Source organism: Borostomias antarcticus (assembly GCF_949987555.1).
Source record: "Borostomias antarcticus genome assembly, chromosome: 8".
NCBI lineage: Eukaryota > Metazoa > Chordata > Actinopteri > Stomiiformes > Stomiidae > Borostomias > Borostomias antarcticus.
Window position 1 is genome coordinate 27,223,915 of NC_140241.1, and position 19,869 is coordinate 27,243,783.

General features: G+C 48.3%; 1 protein-coding gene across 1 annotated transcript; it reads right to left on the minus strand.

Annotated features, from left to right (window-relative positions):
- Positions 1–4,760: 4,760 nt before the first annotated feature.
- Positions 4,761–18,587, minus strand: LOC311312613 (metal transporter CNNM4; the record flags this gene model as incomplete). The annotated part of the gene is made up of 8 exons (XM_084442576.1): positions 17,153–18,587; positions 14,771–14,914; positions 12,907–13,041; positions 12,258–12,427; positions 9,297–9,393; positions 8,042–8,131; positions 5,503–5,678; positions 4,761–5,297 (listed from the first exon to the last, which is right to left on the minus strand). Exons 1-8 carry the CDS (start codon positions 18,555–18,557, stop codon positions 4,761–4,763), a joined length of 2,754 nt encoding a protein of 917 aa, XP_084298702.1. The 5' UTR covers positions 18,558–18,587.
- Positions 18,588–19,869: the final 1,282 nt, after the last annotated feature.

The window sequence follows — 19,869 nt, forward strand, 5'->3', positions numbered from 1 at the left end:
CTGGGCTCTGTGCGAATCATGTGACAGCACGCCTGGGTCGGACCCCCCGCCCACCGAATGTCTGAGAACCAAACAGCGCAGAGAAGGAAACTGTGTCGCTATAGTCGCCATTTTGGGGAGAAAATTAGAGCGATACTATTGGTCTCTGCGCCGCAATGGACGCCGTTTCTTCCTCAATGACACCGCCTACTCTCAAAAATTGTCAAATGGAATTCCGTGGCTGTTGATGTCCAATAGAAATACAGAAAGAGAGCGGAACGCCACGCCCACCTTTGTTTGGTTTCTTGTAAACAAGCCATTTATCACATTAGGTAGGACTATGTTATTATGTAATCCGAATTTCTACCAATTACATATACTGATTTATAGAATTCTATGTTGATGCTATAGATCTTTCCCTATACTATGTGCAAGATAAAACCATACATTTTTAAGGAAACTACTGAAATACAAATCCCTCATGGTCCAACATTGTCCAGAACTGTAGCAGCATTGAAGTTACCATATAACCCAAATGAAAACAGGGACTAAACTCTTGACCACGACATTACATATAAACCTGTGCTCTAATCTATCTACTCAAACCTGTGGCACACCAAGGGAAAGTCAGCAGGAAACAGCAGAGCCATTGTTTCAATAGAGAAATGTCAGGTTTATTCCCTAGACTTAGTCTGACTCTGGACAGTCATTATAAAACAGTACAGTATGTACACATTGCTTTTAATATTAAACAATCCATGTGTGGAGATGGAGGCACAGTACACTCACTCATCAATCATGCTCACCTCCTGTCCCTTTTCCAAAATAAATAAAATAAAATAAAGCACTCTAAATCCAAACTTCAGTAAATTAATAAATAGTAAAATCTTAATTTGTTAATTATCACCTACCCATCTGCAACTCTCAAGATACTCTTGAGAGCCAATCTGCTACCTGAAAGCCAATCTGTACAGTATGTAGAAACTAGCCTGTATGGAAGTTTATCTACTGGAAAAGTGTGCTTAATTGTCATTGCAAATAATAACAGAGTAGGAATTGACCTTAGTTCTTTTAAATTCTTTGAGAGTAAATAAAGTGTGGGGTCTGGCCCACAGGTCAGCAGTCCCTGCTTGCCCGCCAGTTACACACACTTGGCTCCCCACCTAAACCAGCCACTGGTGAATCATCATACACAATGGAAACCCTGTCTCTGGGCTGAGCACCCGGCTCCAGCAATCTTTAACTCTCCTCCGGGTCTAATCATCACACTGGAGCTGGACTCGGAACAACACGAAAGGAGACACTGTCGCCAAGACCTGCTCTCGCGCCCGGATCCCACGGTCAGAGGGCGCTGAACATTAAAAACAGCTTAGGACACTGGATAAGCAGCCAATACTGAGGAATTTCAATATTTGAGAGCTGCAGGAGAGGAGGGCTGATAAGGGGAGAAGAGAAAGGACAGAACAGAAGGGAGGGGAGCAGTGGCATAGAAAAGGGGAGAGGAGCAGGCCAAGAGATAAGGATGGGGCAGGATAGTAAAGGAGAGAGGGATGGGAGGAGAGGATGGAAGAATGGGTGTGTCAGGGAGGAGAGGAGGACAGAAGAATGCGAAGAGGGAAGACAGAAATATCTGTACTCATCCTCCAGCCTCAGAGCAGTCAGGAATGACAGTGTGAGGGGACCGGGGGGGGGGGGGGGGGGGGGGCAATGTCTGCACAGGACCTTCTCTGAGATAGACACCAGCTTCACTTTGACAGCGCTACCGTATCGGCCATCTTGTGAGGTGACAGTACATGCCCGGACAGATACAGAATGCTACTGTGCAGTACTTAAACTTGAAACGTGGAAAAGGACAGAAATGTAGTTTGTGGTCAAAAATGAGCAATGTTTTATTGCTATGCAATGTCTTACATCTATGGAAAGACAGTATCTCTGATAGATCTTCTAACAGAGGCTACATTACGCATAAATAATATGAATAATGAATAATATTCAATATTCACCATCTCTCACACTCCATAACACAAATCACACCAGCGCTCATTTCTTCATGTACATAGTATTTACAATAACATAACACAAGCAGGATTCAGGAAATCAAACAGTCTTCCATGGAAAGATGTGTTTCTCATAAATGGAAGACGGTTTCACATATCTACACCTTGAGGTGCATGCCTACATTAAATAAATAGAGCATAATCTTTTAATAAATACAACATTTCATAGTTGAACAATGCTTCCATTGTCCAAATACTGTATACACAGACTAGGAGTCATACAGCCAACCAGTGGATAAATTGAAAAACAACATAATACCTATTGCTACTGTATATTTGACCTATATGAACCAGCAGGCAGGTCTATGGTTTCTTTGTGTAAGGCTGTGTGGACTACACAGAATTTACATGACAAGAACAGTCCCAATCTGTTTCAAAAAAATCTAATTCTATGGTTCTAAAATAGTGCCAGTACTCTTATTTAATAGTAATGTTTTCCTGTGGAAGAGAAATGCTTTGGAATCATTATCTCACATATTCAATACCTTGTGTATTTTTCAGACTCCATGGTCTGGTCTCCCTGACCCGGTGGTAGCTTATACAAACAGGTTTTATTGCAATTCTTCAGTTCATAAATCCCCTTTATATCAACAAAATAATAACCATTACAATTCCTTATATAACTTCAGTGTCCTACATGGGGATAGGTAGATTACATGCTAGCAGCATTACATGTCTGATCTGAGCTCCCCTGCACCAACAGACAGGGAGAGAATGAGAACCCAGCCTTCTTCATGGTCTTTATCACCACTGTAAGTCACTCTGGCTAAAGAGGACACGCCATGTCTACTCCTTCAGTACCATGGCGTGTCAGGGAACAGTTTCATTTACACACACACATTAAAATGTACTTCACATTATCAGAAGGGTATCTGAAGTGTCATACAGTATGTGTCCCTTGGTTGGAATGTATTTAGAGTACACACAGTTGATTGTGAGTAAAAGGTGTCTCTTGTTACCTAACAACATTGTCTATTATTGTGATGTCATAAGGTGTCAAAATCTAAGTGAATTCAACATACTGATTATGACACCGCACAGTAAAACTGAATTCCATCTACATTGTGACATCAGGGAAATGTGGAATCATTAACCCCATTGTGACATCATACCAAAGCAGCCAATCTTTCGTGTCAAACCAAAAGTCACAGCAACTCAACTGCTTGTGGCGTAGAAAGAAAGATATAGGTAAAGGTACTAGTATTATATGTCTACTGAGCTGTATTCACAGTGTGTATGTGTGTGTGTGCGCTGGAGAAGTTGGTCAGTCTCTGTACAGTCAGTGGCATCTGAAGAATGCAGCTTATCACAGTACACTGATATTCTCAAGAATCAATGTCCAAACAAAACCAAAAATAAAATCTCTACAATATAAAAGATTACATCAAATAAATCTCAAATATGTAAAAAGCAATTGTATGCAAAATAAATAAATATATTACTCTTTACATTTATATAACTCTGGTCAGAAAGTGGGCCAGCAGCAGGACCCACCCTTCAGTCAGGCCCCTCCCTCCCTCCTGTAACTCCACCCCTGTTTGAGGCAAGGACTCCTTCTGTAGAGCAGAACGTTTCTACATGTTTTAACATGCAACCCGTTTCGTGTTTACCTTCAGTTCCTGCTTCAGGAAAATGATATCTAACCTGCTGAATTTGGTCTTATCTGGGTAATGAATGAATATCCCATTTATACTGTACATGGAAATCTATACAGCAGTTTGCAGTCCACTTTCCACACATGTCAAGGTTGTGTTTTAGTGAACCTGCTGCAGGGTATCTGAATCAAGATGAAAACTCATCAACAGCTAGGCTCCTATGATGAGTCTTGTAACTTAGTTTGCAAAATCGCAATCTTTGGGAAAAAGATTAAACAAAATGGACAAACAAACAAAATAAACAACCAAACCAACTGCTACCCCTAAACGCTCAGCTTGTGTTAGGTGGTTGGGGTCATAGGTCATTCTCTAGGGTGGCATGCAAGCTAGGCATGCGGGAGAGAAGTGGTGCTGGTAGTGCTAAGAGGTTGTGTGTGTGTGTGTGTGTTTGTGAGGGACAGCGAAACAGTGGGGTAGTCAGAGAGATTGGTGGGAGAATTCACAGTGCACACAAAGCTAAAATTGTTTGAAATCTACATTTACAGTATCTGGCTAGGACTAAATTACTTTTACATAGCATGAGAATTGAATCTCGTGTCACTACAGCTACAGGTATTACCTGTCGACCTCGGGAGAGCAGTTGAGCGGGGACTGAACACACAGTCTAATCATGCAAATGCTGTGTGAAGGTAAATAAGTAACGTCCAAGCCCATCACCACCTCCCTCAGTCAACCTGACAGAACTGATCCCAGACGCACACGTCTTCCCTTTCTCTCTCACACACACGCACGCACGCACGCACGCACGAACGCACGCACGCACACACACACACACACACACGAAAACACTAGCACTCCGATTTGAGAACAAATAGACTAATTCTGTCGCTCTCCTTTCGAGGGTTGGCTGGGAAGGAGGAGGAAGGTGGGAGGAGAAAAGGAAGGAGAAGGAAACAGGAACTAGCCACGGAGGGCTGCTACGCACAATCCCTCAGGCCTCAGGTAGACACGCCAGACAACAACAAGCACCGACAAGCACAAGAGAACCAGCAGGTGCACGCGCACGTCCGTGCACGCCAGTGCGTTTTTAACTTAAACCCCGCCCCCCCGCCCCCGGGGGTATTTTGGGTCAGATGGTGCTCTCGGCGTGCGTGTGGCTGATCGTGTGCACGTGTGAGTGCGTGTGAGTGTGCGCGTGGGACTGGCTGGGCCCGCGGGCGCCCGCACAGTTCTGCCGCTCGCCGAGGAGAGCGCGCGTCTCTCCCGGCCCGTTCTCCGGAGAGCCGGATGGCGGGGAGGGCTGGGGTTTCGTCGGCAGAGAGGAAGAGGGAGGCAGATGGGGGAGAGGGGCACCCGTGGACGACGGAGGGGTTTTGGATGATGGGGCGTGGTTACCCGGAGACGGGGACGGCTGGGGCAGGGACTGATTCGGTCGGGGGCCCGATGAGGGGACGGGGGTTTGGGGCAAAGGGGCGCAGCCGGCCGACGGCGCGGGCTGCTGGGCGTGGGAGGGGAGGCGTTTGGCAGGGGGCGTGGCCAGGGGCAGGGGAGAGTGTGTGGCCGGGGGGCTGATGGAGTCCAGGCGGGTGTGGCTGCCCTCTGGAGACTGGGGAGTGCTGTCCAGCCTGGAGGCCAGGAGACCGTTCTGGTACTGAGAACGAGTGATCTGAGGGAGAAAGAGAGAATGAATGAGAGAAAGAAAGGGGTGTTGGGGCGGGGCAGAGGGGCGGAGCAAGAAAGGGAGGCAGAGAGAGAAAGAGAGAGAGTGAGTGAGAGAGGCTGAGAGAGAGATGAGCGCACGGACACTGTCCTGGCTTACAGCCCTCTGAACCAAGGTTAATGGTGGCGGGTTAAACGTTTGAGAGAGTCACCTTGGCGAACTGCAGGTCGGTGAGGGCGCGCACGCAGAAGTCTGGTGTGTACAGGAAGGGGGTGCCAGGGAGCTGCGTGCTGCTGCCGGTCACTGAGACACATTCCGGAGCGCGCTCAGTGCAGCTCAGAGACGCAGAGCGGTTCAGACCGCCCCCATGTGACGGAGAACGGAACTCTGGGATAAGACGGAGAGAAAGTGTGAGGTAAGGGGTAATAAACAGACACACACTCACTCACTCTCACACACAGACACAGACACACACACTCTCTCTCACTCACAGACGCACACACACACACAGAGGGATGTGCAGAGCACACTCACTACAGGTACATGCACATAAACCCACACAGGCAAACATAAATACGCATGCTGAAACACAACGCCGAGTCAACAAAAATGGAGATGTGGTTGGTGGCGAATGGCGATGTATAGTGTGATTGCAAAGACAGCTAGAACTGAGAATGATGAAGTTAAATGAGGAAACTAGAATTCACTGCAGTTCCTGTCTCACTCACAGCCAAACATAGCAACACATTACACAAACAGAAACCAATATATTTATAAGCACATAAAACACATGATGGATGAGTATGACAGATATGATACATGACTGATGAGTGTATTATTTGCTGATCGTATTATTTGCGGATTATGTGCTAGTTTTATGAATATTATCAAATGAGGCATCGCATCTTGTGATTGGTCAGGCAGGGTCTCATGGGCCCACAGAAACAAAGCGCTGATTGGCAAAGGCAAAGCGCTGATGGTGCAGTATGTTGGGGGTGGGCGTGTCATCCTTCCTCAGTGTTGTGAGTGTGGGACTGAGGGAGTGTGGTGAGTGGGTGACCTAACCCTAACCCTAACCCTAGGCTGTTGTGGAGATCTGAGTGTGTTGGACAGCAGCTGAAAGCAACGCAAGTGACGACCCCAACCGTCCAACCAGAGGGCCAGTTGAAGCCCTTACCACGTCGCTTACACCTGTGAGTGACATGACTTCAGATCTCCAGAAAGGCTACGTTCTGAATCGCATACTTCTACTTTTTACTATTAGTACCTACTTCAGCTGCCCTTACAAAGCATGTACTTTGCATGCAGTATGTTTCTCAACCGCCGGCAGCGATAGCCGAGATTTTAAAGCAGGCTAAAAGCTGTTGTAATTTTGGCTCTTGACAGTTAATATATCACTTCATTAAGTTTTCAATTATTTTTTCAGGCGAGGAAGTGACCATGTACATTACCAATACTGTATGTGGTTGGTTTATACAAATAATCCCTGTTTGTAAATCTGTTCCTCTTCTGTTAAATAAAAGGAAAAACGAACATGTATAACCAGTTTGTTTGCATTTTGTTTTGCCAACTGATAAATTGATAATGATGATATAAACAGAGATAGAAACACTCATGTTATGCGACCACATCATTGCACTGTCAATGCGCTGGCATCCATCTGTGCCATCTTGGCAGCTCAGATGTGACAAATCTTCCACTGCTCAGAGGATTGTGGGTCAGAACAGCTAGAAAAGCATGCTGGCTTACATACTGCAAAATTGTATGTATTACTGAAGTAATTATATTACTGAAGGTAACTGCATTTGGTATAGTATGTATTGGTACATATATAAAAGATTTTTTTGGCATACTACTGTATATAGTATGGAAGTATGCGATTTGGAGCACAGCCAGACGGTTTTGAGTTTTAGTCGTTGGTCAACAACGGGGGCAGTTGTGAGGTCAGGTAGGGGGCAGGTAGAAATTACTTTTAACCACAGCTGAGATCAGATTAGCCTACCAACCATAAACATTTCGCCTCATATTAGCCAATGACTGATGTCTGGATCATGGATCAGTGGTTAGAAGGAACCTACGTGGAGGACAGGGTCGGGGGTTATACAGTAGATGATGGTAGAGGAGGTGCCTGGAGCCCAAACGCCCCACCCAGAGCCCCATCCAGCAAGTCTCTTCTTGGTCCTCCCCGCTCTGCTGTGGCCAGCTGGCGCCCTCTGATGCGCTGTGCCAGGTGTGCTGGCTGTGCCAGGTGTGCTGGCCGTCAGGCTCTGGCTCTACATCTCTACTAAGGGGGTGGGGGAGGGGGGGCTGCCGTCTCTGTCTCCTCCCTGTGTGACAGTCTCAGTCCCCGGCTCCCCCTGCTGGTGATGACGTGATAATGAGCGTCTCAGCAGACAGATCTACTGAGCTTGGTAGCCTCATCTGCTATAGAGGAGTTTTTCTTTTTCTTTTTCTTTTTTTAAAACAAGGGCCGGATTACCATGCCTTCGCTTGCTTCACGGAGGAAATGTATCACAAGCAACTATTTGGAAGAAAAAAATATGTGAGATTTGAGGATATTTTCTGTGAAAAATGGAAGCGTAGCTGTGCTATTTGGTCTCCCTTCTGAAAAGACACGAGGCCCCTAGGCGTTCTGCTGGCGCTTGCTGGAACAGGGCTCTGAAGAAGACGGGTGGCAGAAACGAGGCAGCTTGAGAAGGACCCCGGGGTGTCCGCCTCCCCCCACCCCCCCCCCCCCCACGGGCCTTTACCTGGGAAGCGAGCGAACACGGAAAACCTCTTAAGAGAGAGGCGTCGCGCGGGGGGAGACGCCACTGATGGGGAGAGAGGGGGGGTGATGGCTGAGAGAGGGGGAGGGGGAGGGGGAGGAGGGAGGGAAGGGGAGGAGAGAGAGAGGCTCTCGTTTACATGTTCATTCAAAATGGGGCAGCGTGGTCGTGTTTCCGCCCTCGGCGGTCGCTGCTCTGTTTTTGTCGGCCCCCGCAGAGCGGTTTCACTTCCACATAGCCGGCCGCTCGACGTGGGGGAGGCCAATGAGAAGGGCTCTCATGTTGGACACAGCAGTTTAATACATGTAGGCTGTAGACATCATAGCGCATGCGCACACAAAGATATGCTGCACGTTGCTTACACAAAGCACAGAGAACACTATAGCACATGGACATGTGTGTGTGTGTATGTGTTCTCTCTGAGAGAGAGAGAGAGAGAGAGAGAGAGAGAGAGAGAAATGAAGAGAGTTCCTACAAGGTAATTTAGTGAGTAATAAGAACCTGCTCTGCCTTTGGCTGTGTTGAAATTACATTAAAGCACTGCAGCTGATCCAGTCTAATCTGATACATCACTCATCTCTAAACAACAGTGACAGTGGGAGCCGGAGGCCCTGCTGCCATACATGTGACCACTAGGTGTCGCCAGTGTGCATGATTCTGCAGCCTCTGCCTGCACAGAACAGAATCCTGCTACAGATCAAGTGTGCTGACCTGTTACTTAACACTGCTCAAAAGTGAGGATGTGAGACTATAATGAATAAATACCATGGAAGGTATCAGTGCCCAGTGGACACACACACACACACACACACACACACACACACGTGCGCGCACACACACACTGCTGTGTTCTTCTACATCATTTCTACACCGGCTGTTGATTGCATCCCTGTCTGGGGTGGGGGGGGTCAGATGCCCTGGGTCCCCAGAGAGTATGACCTCGGCTAGGACAGAAACGTCCGCTAGGGCTGGGGTCCAGCGCGGCCAGCTCAGCCCCGCGTGCGGTCAGCCTGGTCACGTGACGCACGGCTCCACACCTAAATGGAACAACCGCACTGCGTGCCCGGACGCACTGTCTGTGACTTAATTGCTGCGGGCCGACAAGAGTTTAGTCAGGAAGAAAAGAGGGATTGGGGGAAGTGTGTGTATGTGTGTGTGCCATACCGTACACAGTATTCTGTGTGTTCTCATATTTTGTTTCTTGTTTGTGTGTGTGTGTGTGTGTGTTCTGGCTCACCCAGTGTCGGAGCACTGAGAGCCATCACCCCGTAGAAGGAGAACGGTCCCGTCTCGAACTTCATGTTCTCGTTTCCTGCCTCCACCTCCACCCGGCCCTGCGGAGCAGAAGCCAGACCACATCATCATCATCATCATCATCACCATCATCACGTCAGGAGCACTCAGAGACAGTGGCGCTGAAGCTTCTATGTTCATATATAATAAAGCTGGTTTCTTCTGTATTTGGGTGCAGAAGGGGGAGGGGTTCTCCTGTGGCCCCGTAAGAGACACCACCTGGCCCTCTCATTAATAATACACTGCGGCACAGGTGTGCTTGCTGAGGTTCCAGTGTCTCTCTAAGCTCTCTTACACACGCACACACACACACACACGCACGCACACACGCACACACACACACACACACACACACACACACACACACACACACACACACACACACACACAGACAGACAGACAGAGCATCCACACACACACGCGTGTGCACACACACACACACACACACACACAGAGAGAGCATCCACACACACACGCGTGTGCACACACACACACAAGCATCCAGTGTCACTGTGCCCCAGATCATTTTGTCCCTAGTGGTATGAGACACACGTGCGCGCGCACACACGCACACACACACACACACACACACACACACACACACACACACACACACACACACACACACACACACACACACACACACACACACACACACACACACACACACACACACACACACACACACACACACGCACACACAGACACCTTCCATGGTAAACCTTACCAGCTGTCCTCATGTTCCATGCTGGGTGTCAATAGTCACTCTATCTGCACCGCAGGTGTCAAGGACAATCTCCCTCTCTCTCTCACACTCTCTCTCAAACACACACACACACACACGCGTGCGCACACACACACGCGCAGTCCCATAGGCGTGCCCCCCCATATGCACATAAGAGCGAATAGACACCCACTGATGTGATGAAATGAATGATGGGAAACACTGAACTGTTTAGCTAAAACTCAGTGCCATGATCTCTGCCCCAGGGAGACCTGGGTAATCCCCCGTTCAAATCAGTGCGCAGGGAGGGAGGGTGTCCAGAGTGTGTGTGTGTGTGTGTGTGTGAGGGGGAGGGGTAACCTTGGCCTGACCTTCACAGAGGGAGAGGAAAAGCAGAATGTGATTTAATGATACACACACAGTGTGTGTGTGAGTGTGTGTACAGCCTACAACATGTGTGTGTGTTTGTGTGCGTGTGTGAGTGTGAGGCTGAGAACAGGGATTTAGCGGCGCATAGGGATGTGCTAATGAGTGAATGAAAAAAGATTACATTGACTTGTGTACTAGTGAGCTTCCCTCCCTCCCTCCCTCCCTCCCTCTCTGCGCCAGTGTGCTGTATCCCCCAGCCTCCCTCCCTCCCCCGCCTGTTGGTGCAGGGGAGGGGTTTACTGGCTGCTGCTCCCGCTCATAGACAACAGGGAGTTTCTCTTCCATACTCCTGTCATCTTGCCCTCTAATCTCTCCTCTCATATCCCTCCTAATTCTACCCCCTCTCCCCACCTACCCACTTCTGTTCACTCTACCCCCGATTCTTTACCTCTTCACAGCCATGTCTGTTTCATTCCTGTCTATCTTCCTACTATTCTCTTTTACCATATATAATTAGTCGTGTTTTATTCTCTTTTTTTTTTTTACCGTTTTTAATTTTTCTGTAAAGCACTGTGGCAACATTTGTTTGTTTGAACAGTGCTATATTTAAGCAATTGACCACTCGAGGCAGTGGGTTACAGGGGATTTTACCACAGCTACGGGGCGTTGTTAGGCCCGACGCGATAGCTGTAACCCACTGCCTCGAGTGGTCAATTGCTTTTCTACAACGGTTACTACATACATATATTCACAAAAAACACTCAGTAGTAACATTCAATCATTTATTTACTGATCATTCTTATCATTTTAGTATTTACAAAATCTTCCGCGACAGGCTATAGTTCTGAATTAAATGGTTGGCAGGCAACATAGGCTATCTCGCCTATTTGGGTTGGCCTTGTTCGCATAAACCATAAGGCATAATTCGGGTGGTTCACGTTTATTTGAATATTTCCAGCCATGGTGCAGTTATTAAAACAGCTCTCCAGAGCACTCGTTTTTGCTGGTAGGGGAAGTGTTGGAGTCGGACTGATGAGTGCGTTTTTGTAATAGGTTACGAAAAAGGCGAGGTTGCTGCGAGTGGTTGCTACGCAAAGCATAGCCTACCGCTTGATTTTATCAATGGCCTCGTCAATGAGATTGATGGCGCATTAATACTAATTGTTATGCGGTCGCAGCAGTGGGTTACAGAGTATTTTACCACTGCTGCTAGCCAATCAGAATCAAGTATCCAAACTCTCCGTTGTAGAAAAATAAAGTTGACTTTGACTTCCTCTCCACCAACCACCCCCCCTTTCTCTCTCTTCTGTTAGTGAGACATAAATGATTATTAAAGGGCAAATTCACTAGAGATCCCCCCAGCTGTGCACCCCAGGGCTTGGCTCACCCCACGGAGGCAGAAAGGACGCGGGGGAAAGAGAGAGGGAGGGAAAGAAAGCGGGAGGAGAGAGAAAGAGAACACGCTATAAAGACCACAATGCCCCGACGAACGAACACACAACCGTTGCTAGGCTTCGCGTCGAGAGAAACAATTTGCCAGCGCGGTTTTCCACACTCACAACGGTCTCGGTTTAAACCCGTGAAGAATTTAAAGAGCTGAGTCACACCACAGGAGTTGTGCCGTTTAGCCTAATCTAGCCTAATCTTGTGCCGTTTAGCCTAATCAAGTATGGAGTGTGTGTGCATAATGGGTTTTGTTTACGTTTGTCAGAATGAGCATATGTTTATATATCTACCATTTTGTCTCATTGTCATATACAGTATGTGGGTATGAGTGTATGAGTGTGTGTGTGTGTGTGTGTGTGTGTGTACCTGTAGGATGAGTATGAAGAAGTCCACAGGTTTGCCTCTCTGGTAGACGAAGTGCTGTAGCGATCGTTTGTCGCTGTCGTTAAACTTGATCTCATGGATGACGTCCGGGTGTCTGAGGATCCTCAGCAGGACCTTGTCGGAGATGTGCAGAGGGCTGAACAGACTCACCTCTGAGGGGGGGAGGGGGGGTACAGTGGAGGCAGGGGAGACAGAGAGAGGAGGTAGGGGAGAGAGGTGGGATACGGGAAGAGGGGGGAGGCAGAGGAGAAAAGGGGAGAAAGCGGAAAGGGGGGGGGGGGGGGGAGAGGAGAGATGGGGGGGAGAGAGAGAGGAGAGATAAGACAGAGAGAGAGAGGAGAGAGAGGGGAGACAGAGGAGGTGAGGTAGGGGAGACAGAGCCATAGGTAGGGGCAGGAGAGAGGTACAGTAGAGTCATGGAGGGAGACATGCCAGAGGGGAGCCAAGGAAAAAGGTTGACAGAGGAGCCCCACAGGGCGAGGGATGGGCAGCGATCAGTATCTTACATAGAACCTGGACATAGTATCCAAACAATTCCAAAACCTAGTGTACAAAAAGGCCAAAACTAGACAGAGCCGAGCCTCCGCAGTGACCGGTGTGAGGTCCGAGTGGACCAGTGTTCAGGGCCCACCTGTAGCCAGGAAGCGGTGGGCTGCCAGCGTCAGCTGAGGAGAGATCTTCATCTTGCTCTCACTCTCTTGTTTGAAGGCGGAGAAATCACGCTTATTCTTATGAGGGTCCACTTTCTTCCTGTTTCTATTATCAGCTGGTAAACGAGAGAAGAGAGTAGGATGGCATTAATGGATGAGAAGAGAGTAGGATGGCATTAATGGATGAGAAGAGAGTAGGATGGCATTAATGGATGAGAAGAGAGTAGGATAGCATTAATGGATGAGAAGAGAGTAGGATGGCATTAATGGATGAGAAGAGAGGATTGTAAATAGGGCTGGGCAATATTGACAAAAACATACAGTAGGACCCCACTTATCCGAACCCAACGGGACCGAAGGTCGTTCGTATCTCTGAAATGTCCGGATGACTGAAACCAATGTTAAAATGCACCAAATTCAATAAGTGGTACTTGTTTCATATAGACTCATAATAGACCAATAAATACCCTTAATTACTTGTGAAAATGCATCAAAATTGCAATCAAACAGCCAACTAACTCATGTAGCCTAGCAGTACCTACAGTAGCCTATAATAAAATAAACGAATTTCCACTTGAGTGCGTGCTTTGATCAAATACAGTAGCCTACTTTATTCTCAAATGAGGCCTGCGCTGTATCGATAGAACAAAATGGTATAGCCTAAAAACAACCCAACATTAGAACAATTAGAGCAAATGATAATCAATAAATAAATAAATGAAATGACAGACAAGTTGTCGTGTCTTAGGCTATCGTAGCCTAAAAGAAAGTCTCTAAAACAACCGATGTAGGCTAACGTGGCCTAGACTGTAGGCTATTATTTAACAAATACAGTAGGCCTAGTAGGCTAATGTACATGCTCACAACATGTCTGTGTTCCTCAAGTCCATTAACTGGGAACGAAAAATGACTCGATGCTGCTTCAGGTTGCTGACGCGCTTTCTGGCTACCAAGGAATGCAGCTCTCGCGCAGCAGACTCGTTTGCGTTTTGCGCTCGACATTAGAGTAACAAAGAAATGAAACGTGACAATAGGCTACAGCCTACAGGCAACATGTAGGTCTACAGTAGGATACAGTACTGTAATGAAAATCCCACCAGTAACCAGATAGCAGGCAAAAAAGAAGACGTTTTTAAGCCTGTCCGGTAGACCGGGGGGTTCGGATCTCTGAAGTTCGGATGAGTGGGGTCCTACTGTATATTGCAGCGATGCAATTTTTTGCGATATATATTGCAATATATTTTGTTTGTTTAAAACCGAAATAAGCAAACTTGTAAACATACAGGCCTATATGAGGTTAGAACTAAACAGTGATCCTCGCGTCTGCTTACACCGGTAGCCAAGTGTCTTGACTGCGTTCCAAAATGCCTACTAATAATGCGTCTCTTAGTTTTTGACAGTCATCAAAATTAAAAAGTTGAGCAAAATGTTTGTATCATGACATGTTTTGAGTTAACATAGCAGGAAAAAGAGAACAACATTGCAGGGACTTGTGATGTGACTATTGAGATGGTGATGCATAAACCATATATTGTGCAGCCTTAATTGTAAACATATCTATTGTTCCAGTCACTGTTCAGGTAACTATGATGTATGACAATAGTCGGTGGGGATTCCTTACAGAGAGAGAGGGAAAATAGTGACTATAATAATCAATAATATATTTAGGCCTACTGTACACTGTATGTGCCGGCTGTTTATACACTGTTCTAGCCAGCAGTCCTATGGCTAGAATAGCTTTCTAGCCTTTGTGTGTGTGTGTGTGTGTGTGTGTGTGTGTGTGTGTGTGTGTGTCTGTCTGTATTTGATATGTCTGTCCACAGAGAGCGACTGCTGCTGACTCACTGTAAAGGTCAGACTCGTCCAGGATCTCTGATTTGATGATCTCTTCGATGACGTCCTCCAAGGTGACCAATCCCAGCACCTCGTAGAAGGGATCTCCCTCCCCCTCATTGTTCACCTTCTGTACGATGGCCAGGTGGGACTTGCCTAAGGATGAACAGAGAGAGGGGGGGGGGGGGTTACCGTCAACCCGGGTGGACCTGCAAGAACATCACACCTAAACACCCATCGGTCAATCAATAAGTCCGAATGCAAGACTGAACCGAACTGACACACTCTAATGTCAGTCTCATCAACATCGTGGGGGAGGTTGCGAGTAAGTAAACAGTAAAAGTACTGAAGGTGACATTAGCAGGTGCAGGTTCATCCAAAGCCATGGGCTTTCACCGAGGCTCTGTGACGTTGTTTCATTCCGGCGTCGTCACTTCGTTCTCTCACCACCGGAGCCCTCAGAACTCCACTGCCGTTTGATTCGTCAGAGCTGTCAATGGGATTTAGACTGAAAGGTGCCTTAATATAGACCAGACTGGACTTGGAGCTTATGGAGAGAGGGAGTCGGGGGAACTGCCAGGGCAAGAAGAAGACAGACTGAGAGAAAGGGGGGTGGGGAGAGGGATTGAAAAAGGGGGGAGAGCAGAGGGGGTAATCCACTCTTCGGGTTTATTTTTCCATCTTCTAGCGCTTCTCCTGTCTGATGGACACTCCAGAGAGCTCTACTTGTGTTGAGCTCAAGCATGCGTGTGTGTTGTTGTCCTGCCTAATATTCTATGTACTATACTGTCTGAGGACATGACAAACATAGACAAACTTTAACACCACATGACGTAATGCTCACAGAGTGAAGAAGTTCACACGCAAACACACACACACGCGCACAGAGCCAATGTCCTCACCTTCCATGATCTGGCAAAGCTGACCATCACCCCCCACCAGCCAATCAGAGCGCAGTAAAGAGACACCACCGGGTCAGCAGGCATGAGGTCACATAGTGATTATCCCCGTGGAGACGAATTGAACACTAACACGGGAGCTGGTCTGGCAGTGTGGACCATCAGGACGGCCATCATTTGATCAGTCTCAGACAGGAGATAAGTTAACCTAGAGGGAATGGGTGGTCTAACTGAAAGTAATGTAAATTGATCATGTGGATTCATATGGCCTAGAATAAGAACCTGAACGTACATCACGCAGCTCTCCAGAACTAGAGTTGAAGGCTATTGGTGGTCTCTGGTTGTCCATGGCCTTGATGGCACTATTAATATTTAGTTGTGCAGGAGCTGTATAATACTTTAGTGCTGATGTTCTATATAAAATGCAGGAGCTCAAGCAGTAGAAGTGTAGAGGCGCACTACTAGGTATGGTACTAGGTACTCAGCTCCGGTGAGCTCCTGTCCAAATCAAGCACTGGGATCCATCACAGCTCAGGTTGGGTAAACCTCTCTGGTTTATCAGGTCTAAAAGAGCCTCTCTTACTACAAGGCTGATCAACAGACGCTGCTGTCCTACTGACCGCTGCTCTCACTGCGTCCCCGTCTGTCCTGTGGCTGTCGAGACATTTCAAGGTCGTGTTGGGCGACTGTGTGCACACAGCAGAGTAGCAGTTAGCACGTACGACTCCCTCAGCCATCAAAAGTCTATTGCGTATGTATGTGTGAAAACTCATAATGATAGATAACTCAGGCAGGCCAGGGCCACTATGCCACCGGTGCAGTTATACAGTCCTGCTGAGTGACAGACACCTGGGCTGACCGCACAGCGCCATGACACCAACAGCACTGTTTGTATAGATCAGCTGCTAAGTTAAGGCCGTAGGACAGCTGCTAAACTAGGTTATCAGTATGTGTTGGTGCTAGGCTGCAGCTGAAGCCTGCGTTGCCATGCTCACCTCAGGGACCAGAGAGGTGGCCAACGCCAGCGCCTGAGGAGAAAGACGACAGAATGGAGAGGAGGGGAACCTCCACGGGGAATGAGTCACCCCATGGTGTGTCACATGTGACCTCTGCTGTGTGTTGGCAGCCAGGCTAGGAGATATTCCACTCATCAATATTATCAATAGAATGAGCCAGAGGCGTGTCTACTCGTGTGTGTGGCACACGTGTGTGTGGTGTTCATGCAGTGAGGGAAATGTACCCAGTTGAATGTATAGATGGACGATCTGGTGCACGCACATCTGTTAGGAGGAGAAACCCATACCCACTCAAAGCCTAGGTTTAGATACTAAACTACCATCAATCACACACACACACACACACACACACACACACACACACACACACACACACACACACACACACACACACACACACACACACACACACACACACACACACACACACACACACACACACACACACACACACCAGACCCTGGCCTGCAGACACACACCTTGCTTAAACTCCTCCAGCATAGAGTCCAGTTTGGTGTCATGGAAAACAAAGTGCACTGGGTGGTTGTAGAACTTGGTGATGGTCTTCAGGGTCGTGCAGTCGTCTGGGTCCACGAAGGCCAGGTCCTTCACATAGAGAACATCAACAATGTTGGACCGCTCGTCGTCAAACACGGGGATGCGCGTGTATCCACTTTCCATGATCTCTGACATGGTGTCGAAGTCTAGTACGGCGTCGGCCTGGATCATGAAGCAGTCGTGTAAGGGCGTCATCACGTCCTCCACGGTTTTATTCCGGAGCTCCAGGGCCCCTTGGATCATGTTCAGCTCCTCTTTTACCAGGTCGTTGTATGGTTCTGTGACTTTGAGCATCCCCACCAGCCTCTCTCTGTTGTACACGGTGCCTATCTCCTGGCCCAGTAAGACGTCCAGTAATTTGCTGACGGGAAAAGACACAGGGAAGGTCAGGAGCATGAAAAACTTTGTTACCGTTATGGTGTTGGCGCCTACTGCCAGTCCGTGGCGAGAGCACAGTGCCTGGGGGACGATCTCCCCGAAGATCACGATACCCACGGTGGATGCAACCACTGCGCCCAACCCCGAGCCTATGAGATCGTCGAGGAGGATGGTGAGGGTCGTGTTGACAAGAACGTTGCCGAGAAGCAGCGAGCAAAGCAGGTAGTTCCCCTTGCGACGAATCGGCTCTATTTTCCTCGCGTATTTTTTCTCTTTCTCAGTGCCACAGTTTTGGACGACGCGGAGCTCCATGGGATCCAAAGCCATCAGTCCCAGGTTCAGCCCGCTGAACATACCGGAGAGCACCAACAAGCAGCAGATGAGAATGATCTGCAGCCACAGGGGGAGGAGAGATTTCTTTTCCTCCACCACAATGACTTTTCCATCGTTCTCCCCGAGAAGTGCCCACCTGCCACCGTGCGCACCCCTGACGCACAACCCGTACTCCTTCTGCGGTTCGCTCTTGCGAAGCGGCTTAATGTCTATGCTCAGAACACCGGTCGTTCCTCGGCTACTGACGTTCATGTAGGTCCCGATGTTAAAGTCTTTAGTGAAATCAACACAAGTCCTGTTCGGTGTGTCAAAATCCTGATGACTCACGCCCTCACCATCACCTCGTTCCGTGAAGCGGATCTGCTTCCAGGTGTCCGAGCGGAGCTGCATCCCGTAGAACCGGAGTATAACGGTACTCTCCTCGGTTACCTGGATGACCCCGTCATCTGTGGTCGTGGTCGGTTTGTCGCTTCTCTCCAGTCGCATACCGAGCACCTGGCTTCCGCTGCTGTTCACACCAGATGTGGTTGTTTCGGTTCTTCCTCCGACTGCGCTCCATAGAAAAACTATTAAAGTTAGAACATATCCCTGCTGCCCGCTCCATTCTGTCGCCATGTTTGTTTCACTCTTTGGCGACCTGGGAGTTGACGTCACTTACTCATGCCGCCTGGCTCCGCCTCTCTGTTCTAACCGCCTATCAGAACATCACTGGGCGTGACAGGTACACGCGCGCGCACACCCCATGGCGCACACACACACACACACACACACACACACACACGCTCACACACACACGCACGCACACACCCCCCTTTGGTTTTCATAGGCCTACAGACAATTTAGCACAAACTATTTGATTTAGAACACATAAGCCTACAAGGCATATGTCCAATAAACATGCATCATCACATTTTGCTGTGAGCAATGCGGCACAGCGCAGCCTGCGGTGACTAGCGGTGATAGCGGTTTCTTATCCTACTGTAGTTAGACCCAGCTGTTATGTAAAGGTTTCTCTGCAGCATCCCGCATCTCTCTGGCTCAGTGCCCATCTTGTCTCGGCAGCAGGATGCAGCGAGGGGAAACGGATGGGAAATCAGTCTCTGACCCTTTGCTCTCTTGACTGGTTTCGAGAGTGGGGACAGCTGGCAGTGGAAGATTTGCTGTTTCTAAAATCACAGGACCCGAGGGGGGAGCTGAACCCAAGTCCAGGTCCAGGTCAGGGACCTGACTGAGCATCTGTTCTTCTGCAAGTTTGGGAGAACATGCACAGTGAGGCGTCAGAAGGGTACTAATGGTGCATTCGTTTGTGGTCGGAGGTGGCAAGTCGCAAGTGGCAAAATACCTACCTCCGACCTGTGTGCATTCGAGCTATATACCATTATATCACAGTTACCTAGTTATATCTAGTGCATTCGAGCAACTGGGGGCTGAGAAACATATCCGAATTTGCGACGAGGAAGTGCGAGTTCACGCGGTGTTTTATTTAATAATTCCTAGTAGCAAGTCGCAATTTGCCACCTCCCAGTTATAAACGAACGCACCATAAGTAGGCCCACTACGCCACCGTGCCGCACGTGAGCCAGAGGTTCAATGTCTTCTTCAAGGACACTTCGGCACAATGCCGGGAACTGGGATCGAACCGGGGACCTTGCAATTCCAGCCGGCAATCCCGAGCTACGTGCCTCCCCATAGCTGCCTCGATCATTTGAGAGGACAAAATACCTTGGGGGGAGGGGGGGTTGAAGGGTTGAAGACTGCCAACTTGCAGTAACCGCAGCTTCAGCACCAGAGGTAAACAGGCAGCGCGCGTTTCCAGCAGCTAGTCATTCCTCAGAGCAGAGCGCCTCCTTATGGTCTTAAAGCTAGTCGTGTTCGGATTACCCGCTTGTCTACCGCCCCGCGTCTGCGTGATCCTAAATGCTCTTGG